Source organism: Manis javanica, chromosome 11 (assembly GCF_040802235.1).
Source record: "Manis javanica isolate MJ-LG chromosome 11, MJ_LKY, whole genome shotgun sequence".
In the NCBI taxonomy this organism is placed as follows: Eukaryota; Metazoa; Chordata; class Mammalia; order Pholidota; family Manidae; genus Manis; species Manis javanica.
The window spans coordinates 80,190,771-80,212,733 of NC_133166.1; the positions used below are offsets into that span (position 1 = coordinate 80,190,771).

The window sequence follows — 21,963 nt, forward strand, 5'->3', positions numbered from 1 at the left end:
AACATACAACATATGAAGAATAGAGGAGGAGGAATAAGAAGGGAGAGAATAAAAGAATCTCCAGATAGTGTATATAACAGCTCAATAAGCGAGCTAAGTTAGGCAGTAAGATACTAAAGCAGCTAACCTTGAACCTTTGGTAACCACGAATCTAAACCCTGCAATATCAATAAGTACATATCTCTCAATAGTCACCCTAAATGTAAATGGACTTAATGCACCAATCAAAAGACACAGAGTAATAGAATGGATAAAAAAGCAAGACCCATCTATATGCTGCTTACAAGAAACTCACCTCAAACCCAAAGACAAGCACAGACTAAAAGTCTAAGGATGGAAAAACATATTTCAGGCAAACAACAGTGAGAAGAAAGCAGGGGTTGCAGTACTAATATCAGACAAAATAGACTTCAAAACAAAGAAAGTAACAAGAGATAAAGAAGGACACTACATAATGATAAAGGGCTCAGTCCAACAAGAGGATATAACCATTCTAAATATATATGCACCCAACACAGGAGCACCACCATTTCTGAAACAAATACTGACAGAACTAAAGAGGAAAATAGACTGCAATGCATTCATCTTAGGAGACTTCAACACACCACTCACCCCAAAGGATAGATCCACTGGGCAGAAAATAAGTAAGGACACAGAGGCATTGAACAACACACTAGAACAGATGGACCTAACACACATCTATAGAACTCTACATCCAAAAGCAACAGGATATACATTCTTCTCAAGTGCACATGGAACATTCTCCAGAATAGAACACATACTAGCTCACAAAAAGAGCCTCAGTAAATTCCAAAATATTGAAATTCTACCAACCAATTTTTCAGACCACAAAGGTATAAAATTAGAAATAAATTCTACAAAGAAAACAAAAAGGCTCACAAACACATGGAGGCTTAACAATATGCTTCCAAATAATCAATGGATCAGTGAACAAATCAAAATAGAGATGAAGGAATATATAGAAACAAATGACAACAACAACACAAAGCCCCAACTTCTGTGGGATGCAGCAAAAGCAGTCTTAAGAGGAAAGTATATAGCAATCCAGGCACACCTGAAGAAGGAAGAACAATCCCAAATGAATAGTCTAACATCACAACTATCAAAACTGGAAAAAGAAGAACAAATGAGGCCTAAAGTCAGCAGAAGGAGGGACATAATAAAGAACAGAGAAGAAATAAACAAAATTGAGAAGAATAAAACAATAGCAAAAATCAATGAAACCAAGAGCTGGTTCTTTGAGAAAATAAATAAAATAGATAAGCCTCTAGCCACACTTATTAAGAGAAAAAGAGAATCAACACAAATCAACAGAATCAGAAGTGAGGATGGAAAAATCATGACAGACTCCACAGAAATACAAAGAATTATTAAAGACTACTATGAAAACCTATATGCCAACAAGCTGGACAGCCTAGAAGAAATGGACAACTTCCTAAAAAAATAGAACCTCCCAAGACTGACCAAGGAAGAAACACAAAAGTTAAACAAACCAATGACGAGCAAAGAAATTGAAACGGTAATCAAAAAACTACCCAAGAACAAAGCACCCGGGCCGGAGGGATTTACCTCGGAATTTTATCAGACACACAGAGAAGACATAATACCCATTCTCCAAAAAGTGTTCCAAAAAATAGAAGAGGAGGGAATACTCCCAAACTCATTCTATGAAGCCAACATCACCCTAATACCAAAACCAGGCAAAGACCCCACCAAAAAAGAAAATTGCAGACCAATATCCCTGATGAATGTAGATGCAAAAATACTCAATAAAATATTAGCAAACAGAATTCAACAGTATATGAAAAGGATCATACACCACAACCAAGTGGGATTCATCCCAGGGATGCAAGGATGGTACAACATTCGAAAATCCATCAACATCATCCACCACATCAACAAAAAGAAAGACAAAAACCACATGATCATCTCCATAGATGCTGAAAAAGTATTTGACAAAATTCAACATCCATTCATGATAAAAACTCTCAGCAAAATGGGAATAGACGGCAAGTACCTCAACATAATAAAGGCCATATGTGATAAACCCACAGCCCGCATTATACTGAACAGTGAGAAGCTGAAAGCATTTCCTCTGAGATCGGGAACTAGACAGGGATGCCCACTCTCCCCACTGTTATTTAACATAGTACTGGAGGTCCTAGCCACGGCAATCAGACAAAACAAAGAAATACAAGGAATCCAGATTGGTAAAGAAGAAGTTAAACTGTCACTATTTGCAGATGATATGATACTGTACATAAAACCCTAAAGACTCCACTCCAAAACTACTAGAACTGATATCGGAATACAGCAAAGTTGCAGGATACAAAATTAACACACAGAAATCTGTAGCTTTCCTATACACTAACAATGAACCAATAGAAAGAGAAATCAGGAAAACAATTCCATTCACAATTGCATCCAAAAGAATAAAATACCTAGGAATAAACCTAACCAAAGAAGTGAACGACCTATACCCTGAAAGTACAAGTCACTCTTAAGAGAAATTAAAGGGGACACTAACAAATGGAAACTCATCCCATGCTCATGGCTAGGAAGAATTAATATCGTCAAAATGGCCATCCTACCTAAAGCAATATACAGATTTGATGCAATCCCTCTCAAATTACCAGCAACATTCTTCAATGAATTGGAACAAATAATTCAAAAATTCATATGGAAACACCAAAGACCCTGAATAGCCAAAGCAATCCTGAGAAAGAAGAATAAAGTAGGGGGGATCTCACTCCCCAACTTCAAGCTCTACTACAAAGCCATAGTAATCAAGACAGTTTGGTAATGGCACAAGAACAGAGCCACAGACCAGTGGAATAGACTAGAGACTCCAGACATTAACCCAAATATATATGGTCAATTAATATTTGATAAAGGAGCCGTGGACATACAATGGCAAAATTACAGTCTCTTCAACAGATGGTGCTGGCAAAGCTGGACAGCTACATGTAGGAGAATGAAACTGGACCTTTGTCTAACCCCATATACAAAGGTAAACTCAAAATGGATCAAAGACCTGAATGTAAGTCATGAAACCATTAAACTCTTGGAAAAAAACATAGGCAAAAACCTCTTAGACATAAACATGAGTGACCTCTTCTTGAACATATCTACCCGGGCAAGGAAAACAACAGCAAAAATGAGCAAGTGGAACTACATTAAGCTGAAAAGCTTCTGTACAGCGAAAGACACCATCAATAGAACAAAAAGGAGTCCTACAGTATGGGAGAATATATTTGAAAATGACAGATCTGATAAAGGCTTGATGTCCAGAACATATAAAGAGCTCACATGCCTCAACAAACAAAAAACAAATAACCCAATTAAAAAATAGACAGAGGAACTGAACAGTTCTTGAAAAAAGAAATACAGATGGCCAACAGACACATGCAAAGATGCTCCACATCGCTAATTATCAGAGAAATGCAAATTAAAACTACAATGAGGTATCACCTCACACCAGTAAGGATAGCTGCCATCCAAACGACAAACAACAAGAAATGTTGGTGAGGCTGTGGAGAAAGGGGAACCCTCGTACACAGCTGGTGGGAATGTAAATTAGTTCAACCATTGTCGAAAGCAGTATGGAGGTCCATCAAAATGTTCAAAACAGACCTACCATTTGACCCAGGAATTCCACTCCTAGGAATTTACCCTAAGAACGCAGCAATCAAGTTTGAGAAAGACAGATGCACCCCTATGTTTATTGCAGCACTATTTACAATAGCCAAGAATTGGAAGCAACCTAAATGTCCATTGGTAGATGAATGGATAAAGAAGATGTGGTACATATACACAATGGAATGCTACTCAGCCATAAAAGAGGAAAAATCCTACCATTTGCAGCAACATGGATGGAGCTGGAGAGTATTATGCTCAGTGAAATAAGCCAAGCAGAGAAAGAGAAATACCAAATGATTTCACTCATCTGAGGAGTATAAGAACAAAGGAAAAACTGAAGGAACAAAACAGCAGCAGAATTACAGAACCCAAAAATGGACTAACAGGTACCAAAGGGAAAGGAACGGGGAAGGATGGACAGGGGGGGTAAGGGGGGGGAAAAGAAGGGGGGTATTAATATTAGCATGCATGGGTGGAGAGGGAGAAAGGGGAGGGAGGGCTGTACAACACAGAGAGGACAAGTAGTCATTCTACATTTTGCTATGCTGATGGACAGTGACCGTAAGGTGGTTTTTAGGGGGGACGTGATGTAGCGGAGAGCATAGTAAACATAGTATTCTTCATGTAAGTACAGATTAAAGATTAAAAAAAAAAAAGAAAGAAAAGAGGGATTACTCCTTGATAGGAGAAAACAATTGGTAAATCAAAGATCAACGCATGCTTTAAATATCCTTAATGTTGATCACTTAAAGGGTGTCAGATGATCAGCTATGAAGGTACTCTTTTCTGATAATGTGCCTTTCTCTTAATAAAAAAAAAAAATAATAATAATAATAATAATTTCTAAAAAAGCAGTTCCTGTGTGCTGACCTCCAATGAGTTCTGCACAGTGGTATAGAGGGCATGTCAAAGTGTGGGCAAAGGGTCTGTTTGTTTCTATACAGAAGATCAAGGCCTAGCTTGGCTACCCAGAAAATGAACTAAGATACGATATGAGGAGGAGCTTCCGGCATCAGCACTCTCTGGTGGACTCGTGCCGGGGGATGATCATCAAAACGCCTCCACAGGGATCCGGGTGATGCTACGGTTGTAGCTGTGTCCACCCCACAATTTCCTGGACTTGCCATTGGAATGAGGAGGGAGATGTCTAGGCTGGCATGTTCATACAGTGAGACAACGAATTTGACTGGATCTGTTCTGTTGGAACTCAACCAGAAGTTGGGAGGGGTGCAAGTTGTAGCACTCCAAAATCCTACGACTATAGACTATCTACGGTTAAAAGAACATATGGGATGTGAACAGATCCCAGAAATGGGTTGCTTTAATTTGTCTGATTTCTCTCAGACTGTTCAAGTATAGTTGGACAATATCCATCATATCATAGACTAACTTTCACAAATGCCTAGGGTGCCTAAATGGTTTTCTTGGCTTCACTGGAGATGGCTGGTAATTATAGATTTGCTTTGTTTATGTCACTGTATTCCTATTATGTTAATATGTGTGTGCAAGTTAGTTAGTAGTTTAAAACCTATACATACTTAAGGTACTCTACAAGAAGATATGTGCAAAGAAATAATCAATCCTCCCATGTTTTCTTCCATATGCTACCTCTATAGCTTTTCTTCTTCCTTCCTAATTACAACCCTTAAATAGAATTCGTGCCTCATATCGAATTTACCGAGTATCATAATTCCTCCAGGTGGTAAAGATACCTCGAGGCAAGTGCTGGGCATAGAAGCCACAGGGTATAAACCTCAAAGAGGTAAAAAGCTAACCTTTTCAAACAATATGGCTTCTCTCTCACTTACCAACTTTACATTTCCCTGTATGGCCCCGGAAGATGACTGGTTAGCCAGAGATGGGTAAGATCCCTCAAGGGAGGAACAACCTAAGACAGGCACAGTCGCAGGGAAGCCATCAGGTGAGAAATTGGGGAACAACAGTGGTGAAGCTTAGAACCTCACCCCCACCCCCACCCCCCCCCCCTCCGTGTTGAGAGAAAGCTTCTGCATCCGTGGATGTTTTATTGCCCTTGTCTAGCTCGGATTAGCACATAGTCTACAGGCACACACCTGATCATCTACAATTGCTCTCTTGCAACACTAAACTGTTTTCTACCTTTATCTTGCATCTACCTACCACTTCAGCAGTTTATTAAAAATAAAAATAATAATAATAATAAAGGGAGAAATGTGGGATCCACATATAAATCAAGTATAAAACTCAAACGAATACTCATATTTGACCTGATTGTTTATAGTTCATAATGCGTGATCAGAACCGAAAGTTTCTGTGATGAATGCCCTTGTACTGTTCACCATGTAAGAACTTATTCACTATGCAAGAATTCGTTCACTATGTAAGAACTTGTTCGTTATGCTTCAGAAGATTGGAGACTACGAGAACTAGGCCTGAGATGGATTAATGATTGTGCATTGAGCATTGACCCCCCCATACAGAATTTTATTGTTGTTAACAACCATTTGATCAATAAATATGAGAGATACCCTCTCAAAAAAAAACAAAAAAAAAACATAATTTGTAAGAGCTACAGCGGAGGCATATCTCTTCCTCTACCCTTCTAAATTCTCAGCCGTGGCCCCTGTAACAATAGATTGACAAGAGAATAGCAAAAAAAAAAAAAAAAAAAAAAAATTGTTTACCTGAAAACCCCATGGATCCGAAATTATTGAAGGCACATTTTAGTGACTTTTAACACTTAAATTTTCCTATTTGTTTTCTCCTGACACTTCTACATTCCAAGTTTATTTTGGGTTCCAACTTAAGAAATAACATGTATTTTTAACTTGGATACAATCAGATGTTTTTAATTTTTCATTAATTTTTACTGGACATAAGTTATTTAACCTAGGATCATATTACTATACTACTTCTTTGGTGAAATTATCCATAATTCTTCTATTTTATTCTCTCCTCTGGAGTTTATATTCTTTATTTATCTCTATTCTACATGTTACTTTATTCTTTTTATCACTTTCATCTTTTTATTCTTAATTTCTAATCACTGAGAAAATTTTTTATCTTAAAATGCACTGGTTTGTTTATTCCAGTTACTGATCTGTGGCTTATGACCAGATTACCTGTAAAAATGTAAGGATTACTTTTTTGGTTTCCAATAAACATTTTCTCAAGAAAAAAAAAAAAGAAAAGAAAAACAAATGAAAGCAACATCCATAAATCAGAAAAAATTTTTTCTCTACTTTTCATCTGTAAGATCACAAAAGCATAAAATCTCTACATGTCCAAATTATTGCTTTTGAAAAATATAAATCTATATTGAAGATGAATTGGGACATACTTAGATGTAACTAGATTTTACAAGTTTACAATTTTAGTCATTCATTCATTAAAATGTCATTTATTCATATGGAAGAGTTCTTAACCCTGAACTAAGCTACTGACTACCATCAACTGTAACACAGGGAAAAATCCTATCAGTTAGAAGCAGCTTTATTAGAATTATTGCAGCAAATGGTTTTGGTTGCAAATGGTAATCTCATCTTTCTTATTTAACCTTCATTAGAGGTGGACTCTGCTTCTGTGCTTTTACTGACAAATTCAAAAGTGCAGACATATTCTTCTTTAGAAAGACTCTTGAAGGGAAAAGAATTATTAGGCAGATTTAAATTATGTAATGCCTGCCACCACCTAGTTGTCCAAGATATCAAGAAAGCACTTTAGTCATCATTCCATTTTCCTAGCTGGCACTTGAAATGATGGTTACACACAATAATTTGAAAGTATGTGCAATATAGGGAAAAATCCATTCACTATGCCCATTCAGTCTTTCATTTATATTTCCAAGTTCCTGTGCTTAATGGTGGATTACAATGAGAACTTGGAAAACTTCCTTTGAAATTTTGATTGAGTCATTTCTCTTTCAGAACTACAGAGTACAAAATGTTTGAGCTTTTCTTTTGTATGAAGAATGGTTCGCCTACAGTCAGGGTGTCTCTGCAAAGCTATTGACTTGACAAAATCAGAAGTACTGATACTATGATGACGTTCTGGCGAATGTAATTACCAGTAAATTTAATTAAACTCCCATCTTTGTTTAGAAACATAGGGAAACTACATAGGTTTCAAAGCAGTGATTTTGTTTTCCTCTGTGTGTGGGAACTCCCTGTCTGGCGAGCCCCTCTTGAGTAATTAGTACATAATCTCCTCAAGATGTACCTACATGTTATGCGCCTAGTGTGCAGGTGGGGACTGCTTAACCTGAGCAGTACCTGAAATGCATCAGAGACATTGAAGTGACATCTAAATTATTCTAAAGGAAAGGCTAATTATGAATTCCTGGAAAAACAGCAGTGTGTCAGAGCTCAATAGTGCCTTTCATCTTGTGAGTTTACACATGACAGTGAACTTGAGTATCACTTCTACAAACAGGAAGAGAGCCTCATAACCAGCCACTGATTTGCCCTTATGTTTTGAAGGAAGAAATTCCTCTAGGAAACAAGGTACGTTGAATGGAACAGAAATGATAATGGTTTAGCTTAGGGTAGAGTGAGCTCTTCTGTTCCACTATTTCTGACTCAGCCTTTTTTTACACCAAATGTTGGATAAAAAGAACAAAAAAGTATTTCAAACCTCTGAAGATGAAATCAGTTTAACTCACACTTTTACTTTGGGTCTCAGAAAAATAAAACATACTATAAACAAAAATTCAAAGCCTTCCCTGCTCCCCCTTTTTCTTGCTGTTCTGTATGAGCCAGACACTTCATGTCGTAGAAAGGCGACAGTGAGTGAGATGAAGTCTTGCCTCAAGAATCTCATATTTAAGGGAAGACAGTTATAAGATAGTAACAGTAAAATGTGAAAGGTTCCATATTAAAAGTATTAAAAACTTTTGGACCAATTCAGCCATAGAGATTCTCAAAACTGCTCTGCAAGAGATGGCCTGTTTTACTCTTCCACACACAGAGAATTAGTATGCATAGAAAAAAAGATTTCTTTTGAAACAAGTATTCAGTCTCAGTTCAGTTTTTTGATCTAAAGAACTTCAAGAGGCAAACTAAACGCATCAAGAAAATATGAGAGCAAAGATATTTTACTTTGTAAAATAATGGATGCAATCTCATTTTCCCCTTTCTTTTAAATATCACTTTCCCATAATTTACATAATCCTTCCTTACATACAAAAAGTATTTTTCCTGACATTGCTTCTAATCAAATTCCCCGCTTTTCAGGGAACAACACAAACTCAGCCTTCTACAAGAAATCTAAGAGAGAACTTGTCAATTGTTATTTCTGTCTGTGACATGATTGACAGTTTACTGCTTCTAGTAAATATTTGGCACTTGACCACAGTCATCATTGCCGTTGGATTGTAAAAGAAAGAAAAAGGGACTGTGTGTCTCAGTACAATGAGGGAAAAAAAACTTATGTTGATGAGGGTGAGAATGATGATGGCAGCATTATGGTAAATATTTAATTACCATTGTTTTGTTAATCCTCACCCCTGATAAGGCGTATGCTATTATTATTATTTTCTCCACTTTGCAGGAGAAAATGGAGTCTTAGAGTAATATAGGAACTTACCTGTTCATATATCTTGCAGTTTGCACAGCCAGGGTGCAAGCTGAGATCTGACTGGTCTAAATGCATGTTCTTAATCACTCTGCTCATTGCACTGAACTTGAAATGTGCGGATAGTTAGAAGCAAATACATTTGTACAAGGTCTTGATCAAAATTGAATCAGCTCCTCTGTTTGGGAATTGTCTCCTTACTTAAGTGAGGAAACTTACCAGTTCTGAATTCTGATGATTATTTCCAGACTTCAGTAATGTTGCAGCTAGAAGAAATCTTACAAATCACCTGCCTTCTAATTTCTTATTTGAAGGGTGAAGAAAGTAAGACTCAAAGAGAGCCTCCCTGACCCAACACATGCCCAGCTCCATGTGCACAGTGATTTCTCCTGCTCAGAAACAGGTTTCTAGTGAAAACACGCTGTAGCCCTTTAGGACTCAATGGCATCCTTATGAAGGGGATGGATGGATGGATGGGTGTGTGTGTAGATATATAAATAAATATCTTCTTTTGGGATTCTTGAGATATCTGAGTCTTTGGGCCTTAAATTAAATTTCCCCAAGGAATTTTATTTCTTGGAGTTACTTTTTATAGTCTCTCATCCCTCTTGCTGTCCAACATGCTCTGTTAGTTTGTCTGCTTTTAACATTATCTTTCTCTTCCAGTTTGCTCTTGCTAATAGTGGGAAAGCAGATAATCAAGTGTGTTAAGACCATGCTTAATATAAAAATAAATAGATTCAGAGTGGAATGCTTAAGGGAACTTCAGTAAATAAGATAAGTGTGTTTTTATATATGGGCTTGGTAAACTATTTTAGCTTTTAAAAACCAGATTGATTTTTGTCTTTGTCTTTCCTTTTGTTTTTGTTTGGTCTGTTTTGCTCATTCAGGCCATGGAAAGGTACATGGATATATATCAGATTTGCATAAAGATAAAAATAGCTGAGTACATTTCAGTGATCACATTTTGAGGCTAGAATGCAAATCCTATTTTTATGTGGAGTTTTAATTATTTTTCTACTGAGGAAATTATGGCTTAAAAAAATTAAAGATTTTAAAATATAACCACAGAGCTCACTTTCAATTCCCAAATTCCCAATCTCACTCCTTTGGGATTCAATGAACTGAGAGGGACATGACTTTGCAAATGCCTCTTCGCGTTGCAATGCACCTTAATTCAGCCCCCAAACCAGAGGTGATCATTGCCACATCCTTGGGTGCTGAGGTGATCCCAGTGGGAGTCAGAGAGGTTTCCATGTCTGTCTAATCCCACCTGGATTAAACCATTAAGCTGATAATACAAGGGTTTACAGGCTTATACTAGTCAAGGCAAAGCCGCTTATTCTTCATTTCTAAACATTGTGTCAGGTGAATGAGGGGCAAACAGAACCCAAATAAAGTCATAAAAGCATCTCAGTTTTCAGTTACTTATCTTTATTACAGCAAGAGATTTGTTTATTTTGGGGGTCTTTGGGGAGCCTGATTTAGAAAGCCTCCTTTCCTACCTGAATTCTCAACCAGTTGAAAATCACAAGCAAAGAGCCAGGCAGACAGAGATCACATGGGGCCACAGTGTTGCCTAGGCTGCTGATGAAGCTGTTGTGCACACATAAGCTCTACCCTGAAACCCCATCCTAAGCAGACTTACACACTAGCGCAGCCTTTCCAGATCAGCAGAGTTGGATTAGGCTTCCCAACCCTTCCCCTTGGAAATTCATCCCAGCTGCCCTGGAGAGGAGTGTGTTAGGAAGCAGAAAAAGGCAGAATTAGGCTAATGATGTTAGCTTCACATGAAAAAGAAACATGAAGGGATCAAGAGGTACAAACTTCAAGCTGTAAAATAAATAAGTCAGGGGATGTAAAGCACAGGGTGAGGAATAGAGTTGATAATATGGTAATAGTGTTGTATGGTGACAGATGGTAACTATATTTATTGGGCTGAGCATTTCATAATGTATATAATTGTTGATTCAATATGTTATGTACCTGAAACTAATATAATATTGTATATCAACTATACCTCAGTAAAAATAAAAAACAAAATAACATGTGTTGGTAAGAATATGGAGAAGCATGAACCGTTATGCACTCACGGCAAGAATATAAAATGGTGCAGCTGCTCTATAGTATGGAAATCTCTCAGAGATTTAAAAATAGGAATTACTGTATGGTCCAACAAACCAGCTTCTGTGTGTCAAAAGAATTCAAAGCAGGAGCTTGGAATATTTGCATATTCATATTTATTGTAGCATTATTCAGTGTTCAAGAGGTAGAAGCAACTGAAATGTCCACAGGTATATGGGTGGAAAAAAAAAGGCAGTGTACACATAAAATGGAATATTATTCACCCTTGAATAAGACATAAACCCTGTCCTGTGCCAAAAATGTGGATAAGTCTTGGGAACATTGTGCTAAGTGAGATTACCCAGTCATAAAAGACAAATCCTGTATGATTGCACTTATATGAGATATCTGTGTAGTCGAATATATAGAATAGAAAGGAGAATGGTGGTTGTCAGTGGCTTGGAGAAGGGGGAGATAGGAATTGTTTTAAAGAGGTCTAGAGTTTCAGTTTTGCAAGGTGAAAAATTCTAGACAAATGTTACCAGAACGGTGAATATACTTGACATTACTGAACTATGAAATTAAAAATATTTAAGATGGTAAAAAAAAAGAAAGAAGTAATGAAAAAAAAAAGAAAATAAACATGAGTAGTGAAGAATATTCACTGCCAGCATCAGGGGTATGGGTGTACATTCAAGGTCCAATGTTTAATGTCTAACTATGCATGGTGCTTTATATACGTTGTATAATTTAACTTTAAAATACTTTACCCCACCTTAGCCCCAACCCAACGCATCAAACTTTATAAAGGGGTTAGTGTAAATATTATTATCACCACTTTAAAGATGAGGAAACTAAGCCTAATAGAGCTACTTAACTTTCTCTAACAAAGAGCGAGGCATGTGGGGACCTGTGTTGCTCTGAAACCCATTCTTCCTCCATCTGCAGTGTCTCACTAACAGTTTCTCATGTTAATAAATCTGAAAAGACTTATCCAGGAAAATAAGATTTTTTTTAGTTGAAAACCATTCTGAAGCTGTGTTGATGGGAATTTGATAAATTCATTGATACAAAGGTTAGTTATGGTTTTTTAAACTTTTTATTTTGAAATAATTTTACATTTACAGAAAATAATACAAAAAATGGTACAGAGAATTCCTATGTGCCCTTTGCTCAGCTTCCCCTCGTGTTAACATCTTATATGATTATAGCATAATTTTTGCAAACAGAAGATTGTTATTGGTACAACACTATTAACTAACCTACAAGCCTTACTCAATTTCACCATTGTTTTCAATATTGACTGAATTTTTTTTCGAGGGCGGCAACTGCATTATATTCATTTTCATCTCCATGCCCAGTGTAGGTCCGGTCTAGAGTCAAGTCAACTGTCAGTGGTTTTTGTGGAATGAGTGAATGAATGAATGGACTTTGAATTCCATACTACAACTTGGGTATGTTATGCATATATATGTGCTACAGGTTTAGAAGCACACCACAATGTCTAAGGCTACAGTTTGAATGCATTTTATTCTGAACTGAGTTCCACATTAGACTTTGTAAAGCACAGCCCTTTAAAACTGAGTATTTTTCAAAAGCAAAAGAGGATGTCCCAACCAGATTGAAAGGAGGATAGAGTGGATCCACCAGATGGGCAGAAGGCTACGGCCTTACATTCATGTTATTATGCATGTATGTTTGTGTGTGCATGAGTGTGTGTTTCATATGACATTTCAGAAAATGGGCAAGGGAAGCAGCAGTTGCTGGTAGTCAGTCTTGATTCTAGGTAGGTTTTAGAGTTTGTGTTAAACTAAATCACAGTCTCTTTCTTGAAGAGGAAATCCAGGCAGGTGCTCTTAAGGCTTCTATTTTCTTTCCCACTGAGTTTAGCAGGGGCAACATTAGTCACGTGTGGATTTTGCTACAGTGGTTTCCGACACTCTTTTAACTCAACCTTTATAATCAAACATTGTGAAACCAGGAGAGAGGCAATATTCAAAGCATAAAGATCCTTTCAGTAGCTTAATGGACCCTAAAATGGCCAGGTTTTTTTTGCTGTTTTCGCTATCATCTTTTAACCAAATTGAAAACAGTCATGTGACAAAGCGTAGCATGGCAAGAATATGGCACTACCCTTAGATGGGCGAAACTAGTACACAGAATTGTTACAAGAATGGATTTTCCTCAAAAAGTTCAACTTTGAAAAGGTTTTTAATTATTTTTATCATTGATATTTTAGATGGAAGATGTCATAGCACGCATGCAAGATGAAAAAAATGGGATTCCTATTCGTACTGTCAAAAGCTTTCTTTCCAAGATACCGAGCGTCTTCTCTGGTAAGTTGCCACCAGTGGAGCACTGTTTTCTCCAGCATCTTCCACATGCCATTTAAAATCCATTTTACTGTTCACTAATGACACTCTTATCTCTAACTCATTATTTATTAACACTTTGTAAAGTACCCATGCCATGGGCAGCATCATGAGGGACACTTGGAGTGATCGTAAACAAAATGGAAAAGCCAAAATCATGACCCTCCTCGAGGTTAGTTGCAAAGATGTAATGAGCAAATGTGAAATAAAAGAGAATGATAGTAAATAAGGATGTGTGAAATGATGTGATGTAGATGATATGGAGAAGCTGGGAGAGTGAAAAAATCAGGAATCAGGAAAAGGTTCTTAAAGAGCAGTTATGAGCTGAGCTTGAAAAGTGGGAAGTCTTATCAGCTTCAAGACTGCTAGCACCAGTGGTGCGTGCAGACTGGGGGGAGGCCATGCTGCTGAGAACAGGGGATACAGAGAACAAAGAGAGTCAGGTCACATGATGAGGGTCTTTGAAAGCCAAACAAAATACTCTAATTCTGTTCTATGAATGAAATACAGGAGCATTTACAATTTTTACAGAGAAGTTTATGATGGAAGTGCTCGGGATGGACTGGCTTCCAGTAAGGGGCGCTGTCACTGTAGAGGATGTAAGGCCCCTATAGGAAGAGTTTGCATGCCAAGGTTCTGATATGCAGAGAGTGAAGGAATAGAGAGGGAAAAGCATGAGGCTTTGGTGAATAACTGGGCAGACAGGATGTGAGAGCACAGGACCCAGCAGTTTTAGGGCTTTGTTTTTTAATTGGTGACTTTCAGATAAAGTAATCATGATCAGAAATAGGAAAACCTGTGGATGTCAAGCTGTGGGGACTCAGGCACACTGGGCAGGGGCTAGCAAGGTGAGAGAGGGGTCAGAATCAGAGAGACCAAGTCCCTAGAAGTGAGTAGGGAGAGTAAGTACTGAGCCTGTGGAGGGAGGGCGCTTGTGGGCTTCGTGAGCAAGATTTGTGTGATGCCTCCTTGAGAACAAGGATCAAGAGAAGACTGAGGACCAGGGGGCCATCAGCCTTGATAAGAGGTTAAAATTAGGACCAAAATGCAAATAAGCAGGCCCAGATGTTGGTGTTTAATAGCTGCATTGCTCTCAGAGGAAAGAGAGAACACGGAGCAGATGGCAGCTGCAGTGTGGTAACATTTTGCTCTAGCAAACGTGTCCCCCTTTTTCCCTGTTACTGCCTTTCATGCCCACCTTGCTGCAGTTTCCCGCTCTCTCCTGACCAGGACCTGTCCTTTTCCACATCTGGGACTTCCTCTCTTCCATCCTCACCATCCCACTTCCAAACTTTCTGACTATTAAAATCTGCCTATCCTTTACAGTCAGCTCCCAGAGCTCTGTGGAGAAAACTGTCTTGTTTGGTGTGTGTGCACTCTCAAAGAGTTTGTTTTTTGCATCTCTGATCGCAATTGTTATGCATCACTTTGTCTTAGAGTTATTTTTGTATATATCTTACATCCCCTAGTAAATATTAAGGTCCTTGCAGTCAGTGATGCAGAGAGTTAACTTTACATCTAAATGCAAATATAAATATTACTCATATTTTGATAACCAAAGGAAAAGAATTTATCTCCTTAAAATACTCTGATATAGGGGTTGCAAACTAAAATGCATTCAAAATTCAGGCAGAGAAATTCAACAAGCTGCTCCTCTGAACTGGGAACCATAGTCAGTTCAACAGTGTATGTCTATTTTATATGTGGAATCTTAAAAACAAAACAGATGAACAAACAAACAGAAATGGACTTAACAAATACAGAAGAAAAACTGGTGGTTGTCATTAAGAAAGAGGGTGAGGGAACAGGTGAAATTGGTGAAGGAGATAAAGAGAGACAAATTCCTAGCTTTAAAATAAATAATTCACAGGGATAAAAAGCTCAATATAGGGAATACAGTCAATAGTATTGTAATAACTTTGTATGGTGACAGGTAGTTGCTACTCTTACCATGGTGAGCATTTTGTAACATATAATTGTTGAGTCACTATGTTGTACAGCTGAAACTAATAAAATTTATGTCAACTGTACTTCAATAAAATTTAAATAAATTTCTAAAATAAGGGCCTTCAAATTTAGGAATTTTTTGGCACTTATACATACACAAAATGACTGAAAAAAAGGTTTTTCCCATAGGATTAAGGGGGGCTGCAAGTTTAGTTATCTGCTGTAATGGTAAATCTAAAAGTTTTGGTTGAATTCTTCAAGGAGCAATACCTTATTCAATTCCAATTCCAACATAGCAACCTACTGGAAGAACTCTTGATTGATAATATGAAAATCTTTATTGAAAGGTAAAATTGGACATATAGATGGAGAATGAACCATGAAATATGTGATCATTGCCTTAACGTTCATTAACATCTATTAAATAAAGTGATGGCTATTAAATAAAGAGAATATAAATGATACTTTTCACATTTAATAAATATAATTAGTTTCTAATTCTCATTCTGTGTTTCCTAGAAACTTTTCAGGAGCTCTCCATCTCACAAACTTAATTGAATGCTTTGGTGTAGATTTCTTTGGTACATCTAGTATTTACCAACCTCTTTGTATAAATATCCCCAGATTGTAATGGCTGATCTCCTCTACTGTACTACCAGTTTTGGGTCTTCAAATAATTTTCCTCTCTTGATATTTCTTGTGGTGATTTCGGACTAATTCCTGTGTTCTTCTGTGACAACTTGCTACCTGCCACTTGTACACACTGCCTATTTTTATCTTCTCTATGGGCCTGAGAGCTACTGAAGACACAGGTGCCTACTAACTCCATTGCCTGTAGCAGACCCTGAGGCCACCCGTGATGACAGGGGTGGAGAGGGGAGGGCTTGTTGTGGTGTGATGTGGTGTGGTGTGGTGTGCTGCTACACAGGGAAAGGGCCTCCAACTTTGTTAGTCTGGCTGTCAGGTTACGCATATGCTCCCTAAAGCCCTGATTCTCCATGGACCCATAGTGTCAGCAGCACGTGGAGATTCACTAGAAATGCAGTGTCTGGGCTCACCCTGGACCTGCTAAACCAGAACCTCACTTTCAGCACTGCAGTTCAGAAGCATTGCCTTCAGCAGTGCAGCAGGGCTGGGCTGGGGTCCAGGCAGCACCCCTGTTTCACCTGGGGCACCGGGTATGGAGCCAACCTGCTCATGCAGATCTTTCTACTCCCTTTAAGGGCTCTGATCATTTCTTTCCCACTGCTGTCTGGTCTCAGTCAAGCCCATCGCAGTCCATCTGAAGGACTTTTTTTGTTTTTGTTTTTGTTGTTGTGTTGTTTTGTTTATTTTTCTTGTGAGAAGAAGGGATTAGGAAGAACCTAGTTCTTTCTAGTTCTGTGACTCCAAAACTCTAAGAATGATTGATGCTTCCATCTATATAGAGGGATGGGCACTATCCAACTCTACCAGACAGCACCCATGTGTAATGTCTGTCCTGTGTCATGTGTGTGTCATGTATAATATGTCATGTGTAATGTCTGTGTCACAGGTTATGTTCATGTCATGTGTAATACATGCCACAAGTGATGTCTATGCCATGGGTAATATCTATGACACATGTGCTGCATGTCACATGTTATATGCCATGTGTAATGTATGTGTCATGTGTAATATATATCACATGTAATATAGGTCATGTGTAATGTCTATGTCATGTGTAATATAGGTCATATGTAATATATGTGTCCCATGTAATATAGGTCTTGTGTGATGTTCATGTCACGGTGGCCAGGCAGATGGTGGCCCACATCTACCTCCAGTCAAAACTGTTGAGAAAGTGACGATGCAATCCATCCTCTCCCAGCATCTGAGATCCAGACCCAGAACTGTGTGCAAAAGAATCCTATTACACAGATAATACAATTAACAATGTTTTGGATGTACGCGGTTTTTATTTGTTTTTTCCTCTCTCCTGAAAAATGGTTTTCCTCCAGCTAAACATCCAAGACTTTAATTTGGTTTTGGAGTTGTTCATTTAGCCTCCTAGGTTCCTTGGTCCCAAGATCAGAGGAGAAATCTTTGGATGAGCCCTCTGTGCTGGTCCCTTGAACTTTGGGATAGGAAAGGTCCTGGGGTGGTTCCAATCACAACATTGTTCTTTCTGCAGAATTGCTTTCTCACCTGCAGAGGTAGCTCAGGCAGGTCTGTTGGTGATAGTGAGCAAACCTGAACCTGGTCAAGTTCAGGGGATGAGGTCAGTGGTGGACGCTGGGCAGAGCCCAGCCCAGCAGCTCTCTCCCTGGGACTCTGCTGGGTTTCCCAAACTTCAGTTAAGTGTGTCACGTCTGGCACTGAGGTGATGTGGACCTGGGTGCTGGATAAGGCCACATGTAGAGAAAAGCAAAGGAGGCCTGGCTGCAGGTTGAGAAAAAGGAAACTCATGAGGAAAAAGTGCAGAGATGATAGGCAGAGCCCTGGGCTGCTGGTGGCTTCACAGCTCTTGTCCCAGTCCTTGTGTTACTGATCTTCTTTTACCTGGATCATGTCTCAGAGGTGACAGAGAATGAAGCCAGCAGACAGGAGTATGGAGCAACCAGCAAAGTTTAATGAAAGAGTAAAAGAAGAAAATATCCTGCTAATTGGGAGGGGGCTCTAAGCAAGGACGCCAGTGGGGCTGCTTTGTCTAGGGGTTTATAAGCCAAAGAAGAGGAAGTTCACAGGATTGGCTGGGGCTTGCTGCTAGGGCCGAGTGAGGTCACAAAGCGCCCTGATATCTCAGGCTGAGTTTTCCAGATGTCCAGAATGTGGCTCTTTGCTTACTGTGAAGCCTTGACCCTAGTCCCCTCCTGTCTGCACCGTACCAGGGCCTTAAGCTCTATCTGCCTGTATCCCATAATGCCTGCCTCACTTGGGGCACCGTGCTGCAGCCTGCCCACACTTCCCAGGGATTCCTCCTCTACTCCATGCCTCCCCCACTCATATACTTCTGTTCCGTCACATTCTCCACTTCCCTATCCCATTTCAAACTGTTCCTATATCTGCAACAGATTCAGTAGGGAGGATCTTAGAAATGAGAATTTCCAAACCCTAACTGCAGATATTTTAATTCATTAGGACTTGGATGCAACCAGGTAATCTGTATTTTTAAGCTGATAAATAAATAAATAAATGTATATTTATCATATGTATATACATATATATGTGTGTGTATATATACACACACATATATATGTGTGTGTGTGTATGTATATATATATATATAGGATTGGCATCTGTGTCGTATAGGCATGTGAACTGTGTTTTCCTTTAGATTTTCTATTCAGTTCAATGAATACTAATCAAATAGCCACCATGTTCCAGTTACTTCACTGGGTTTTGAGGCCTAATATTTTCATGTGATTGGGATATAGATTACATAGACATTGGCACTAAGTATACAGCTGGTCTGATCAACTGAGGTGAGTTTTATTCACAGAGTTTGAAAATCCCAGCAGTGGAGGCAGAAGTGTTTAAATGCTTTCACTTTATAATAGGATCCTCAACCAAGAACCTGAATTAGAAATCCTTTTCTCCCTAAACAAATACCTTTATGGGCTTGGGTTAATGATATAGAAGCCTTTAGAGTATGAAGAGACACAATTATTTACATTCTATTTGGTTAATTTTTGCAAAGTTATGACCAAAGATACTTCATGTTCTCTAAATCACCTATGAGAGAATGAAATACAATCATTCCACAATAAAATGCTAGAAAGTTTTGTTTTTGAAAATAAAATAGACTTTTTCCTTTATAAAAACAGTAAGAAATGTATAATCTGTATTTTCCTCTTCTTATTTTCTCTAGTTTTTAGGAAGTTCAGTGCTAAATTTAACAGTTCATTCATATTTTCTCCCCTGACTGATCATGACATATCCATATTCCTTTTCCTTCTGATTCTTTTGTCTGTCTTTTATTGCTAATGTTGTTTTAATTTGGTGTATGTGTGTGTGTGAGAGAGAGAGAGACTGAGAGGGAGAGATTGAGAAGACAGGCAAGGGGAATATTAAAATTTCTTCAAGTCATATTTTGGAGATAGATAAGGACTAAATCTGGAAGAAGTATCTGAGAGGAGTCTGCTGTGTGTTAAGGAGTTGTTTGCCAAGTTCTCACCATTCATGTGGGGCTGCATCTTGCCTTTGAACTGAAATTCTCAATCACAATATAAAATGAAAGATGAAGTTCAAATATTACTGCATGAGAGTTTCATAAAAGTGCTCATGCAATTTTTATACAATTGTTTCTTCAAATTGGAAAAATAACCGTAAAGCTAAAAATATATTTGGCAATTTTGTTGAAGACTTTCTCTGAATGAATCCTATAAGTCTAGTTCCTACATGATAGCTATTGCCCTAGAATTCATATCCTGTATCTTACAATGTTTATTCATCTCTTGTCTGAAAATCTTTGGCAAAGTAATCTGTGACAATCATATCAACTGAAAATCCATTGTATTTTAACTCTGAATAGAAGCAGAATACAGATCCAAGTCCAGATGGAGCACAAAGTTTGTGAATAAAAGAGGAAATGATTAATTTTATAGTTTTTCATGGCATTTGGTCCATCACTGACAGTATTTTACAACTGTAGCATTTACTTATACATGCACAGTTGAATGAATTTAAACTGACAGCAGAGGTTTTCAGTTGCTTAATAACAAGCTATTGAAATAGGGGTTTTGGGGGATTGATTTTTTCTAGAAAATATAATAATGATTAATGTTATTTAGTTATGGCTTTTTGTCCATAGACAATTATGGATGCTTTATAGGGTTTGGGTATATTATAATGTGAAATAAATAGGCATTAAGTCCTGATGAGGGAAGTAATATTGCTTCTTCATTATTTAATGTTTCAAGAGTTTGAATCAGCTATTGGGATTTCCCTTTTCATAATGAGTTTTTAATAACAGGTTATTTTGATTTTATATATTAAAATAGGAATTATATATAACAATTATAATAATAGTACCTTTATGTATAACATATAATTACATATAAAAACATTAAAATATAAATATATTAATATTAAATTAACATATATATATTTGGAGGAAAATTCTAGTAATTCAGAAGCTTACTATGTGGTTAGCGGCTTTTAATATATTAACTTTATTCCTTACAACACTTCAAGGTAATTATTGTTCATCTGTTTCATAGAAAAGGAAATGGAGGGTCAGAGAGTTCAGATTTTCAGCCTAATTTTTCCCATCTTACTAATATCCAAACCAAAGTTATTTCAGTTCAAGATCCCGTTCCCTTTTCACCACCACATGGGTTGCCCCCATCAGCGTTGTCCTTTGCAGGTGCCTGTTTTGTTTCATCATGACAAATGAGCACATACCAGAATCTGTAGGATCCCGAGTACTGGGGACTCTACGCTTGTCTCCCAACATGTTCCCCTCCAAATGGAAACTGGAATAGTGACAAAAAAGCCTGGGAGGACTTGTGTGGCCTTGAGAAAATAGCTGCCATTTCTTCAGTTCTAAAGTTTAGAGATTATACCTGATGATATCCAAGCTCCTTTGCCCATGAATTCAGGAATTCAGAGAACACAGTGAAGGGGAAAGTATGGAAAAAGGATTCCTGGAAGAAAACCTAATCAACCAGACTAGCCGCAGAAGAGCTGTAGTGATAGAGCATCCATGGGAGTCTGGCCATGTCCTCTTCCCCTTGCCAATGCTGTGCGTGGCCAGAGCTCTAATTACAGATGCATGCACCCTTTAAAACATTACCTCCGGTCCAGATCTTCTCTCTAAACTCCAGTTTAGAGTTGACTGCTGACTGGTCTCCACATCCACCATATCCATTCTTTCTCCGCAGAGCAGCCACACTGGTATCATCAAGTTGCAAATCTGATCCATTTAAATCCTTTTCTAATTTTAGGATTAGGACTAAAATTTTTAATAAGACTCTGATCAGCAGTGTAGTCCAGGCCCCGCCTGACCTCCAGGCTCGTATCAGCGTGCACCCTTGCTCCCTCGGCTCTGGCCGCAGGGTCCATGTCTCCTTTCCCCACACCACTGTTGCCCTGTGTGGTGACCCTCCTGCTGGGGTCTTCCACTGTGGTGCTCATTCCTCTGTTTGGAATGCTTCCTTCCTCCTTTTTCTCCTTTGCTCCGTTTAGACCTATTCATCGTAGGCCTAGGCCGATTTCCTTCCTAGTGTATTCTCATAAAACTACATTCTGTTCCTTCAGAGCACTTTATTCCATTTTGTAGTTATAAACGCCTTAGTGGTCATATTTGATTAATGTCTCCTTCCAGACAGTACTGCAAACAAGAAAGTTGCATATGCTCACTTTTGTGACCTCAGCACCAAAAGCAGTGTCTAATAGAGAAGGTGTTCAT

General features: G+C 38.2%; 1 protein-coding gene across 13 annotated transcripts in view; it reads left to right on the forward strand.

The window, feature by feature from the left end:
- RGS7 (regulator of G protein signaling 7) overlaps positions 1-21,963 on the forward strand; it is a 425,240-nt gene that overhangs the window by 198,904 nt on the left and 204,373 nt on the right. For 12 of the 13 annotated variants that reach the window (XM_073216755.1, XM_073216756.1, XM_073216753.1 and 9 more), the window contains exon 3: positions 13,514-13,610. The exons of the other annotated variant lie outside the window; for it this stretch is intronic. In XM_073216755.1, the coding sequence (XP_073072856.1) occupies positions 13,514-13,610 (97 nt within the window). The remainder of the gene's footprint in view (positions 1-13,513; positions 13,611-21,963) is intronic. 13 annotated transcript variants of the gene reach the window in all.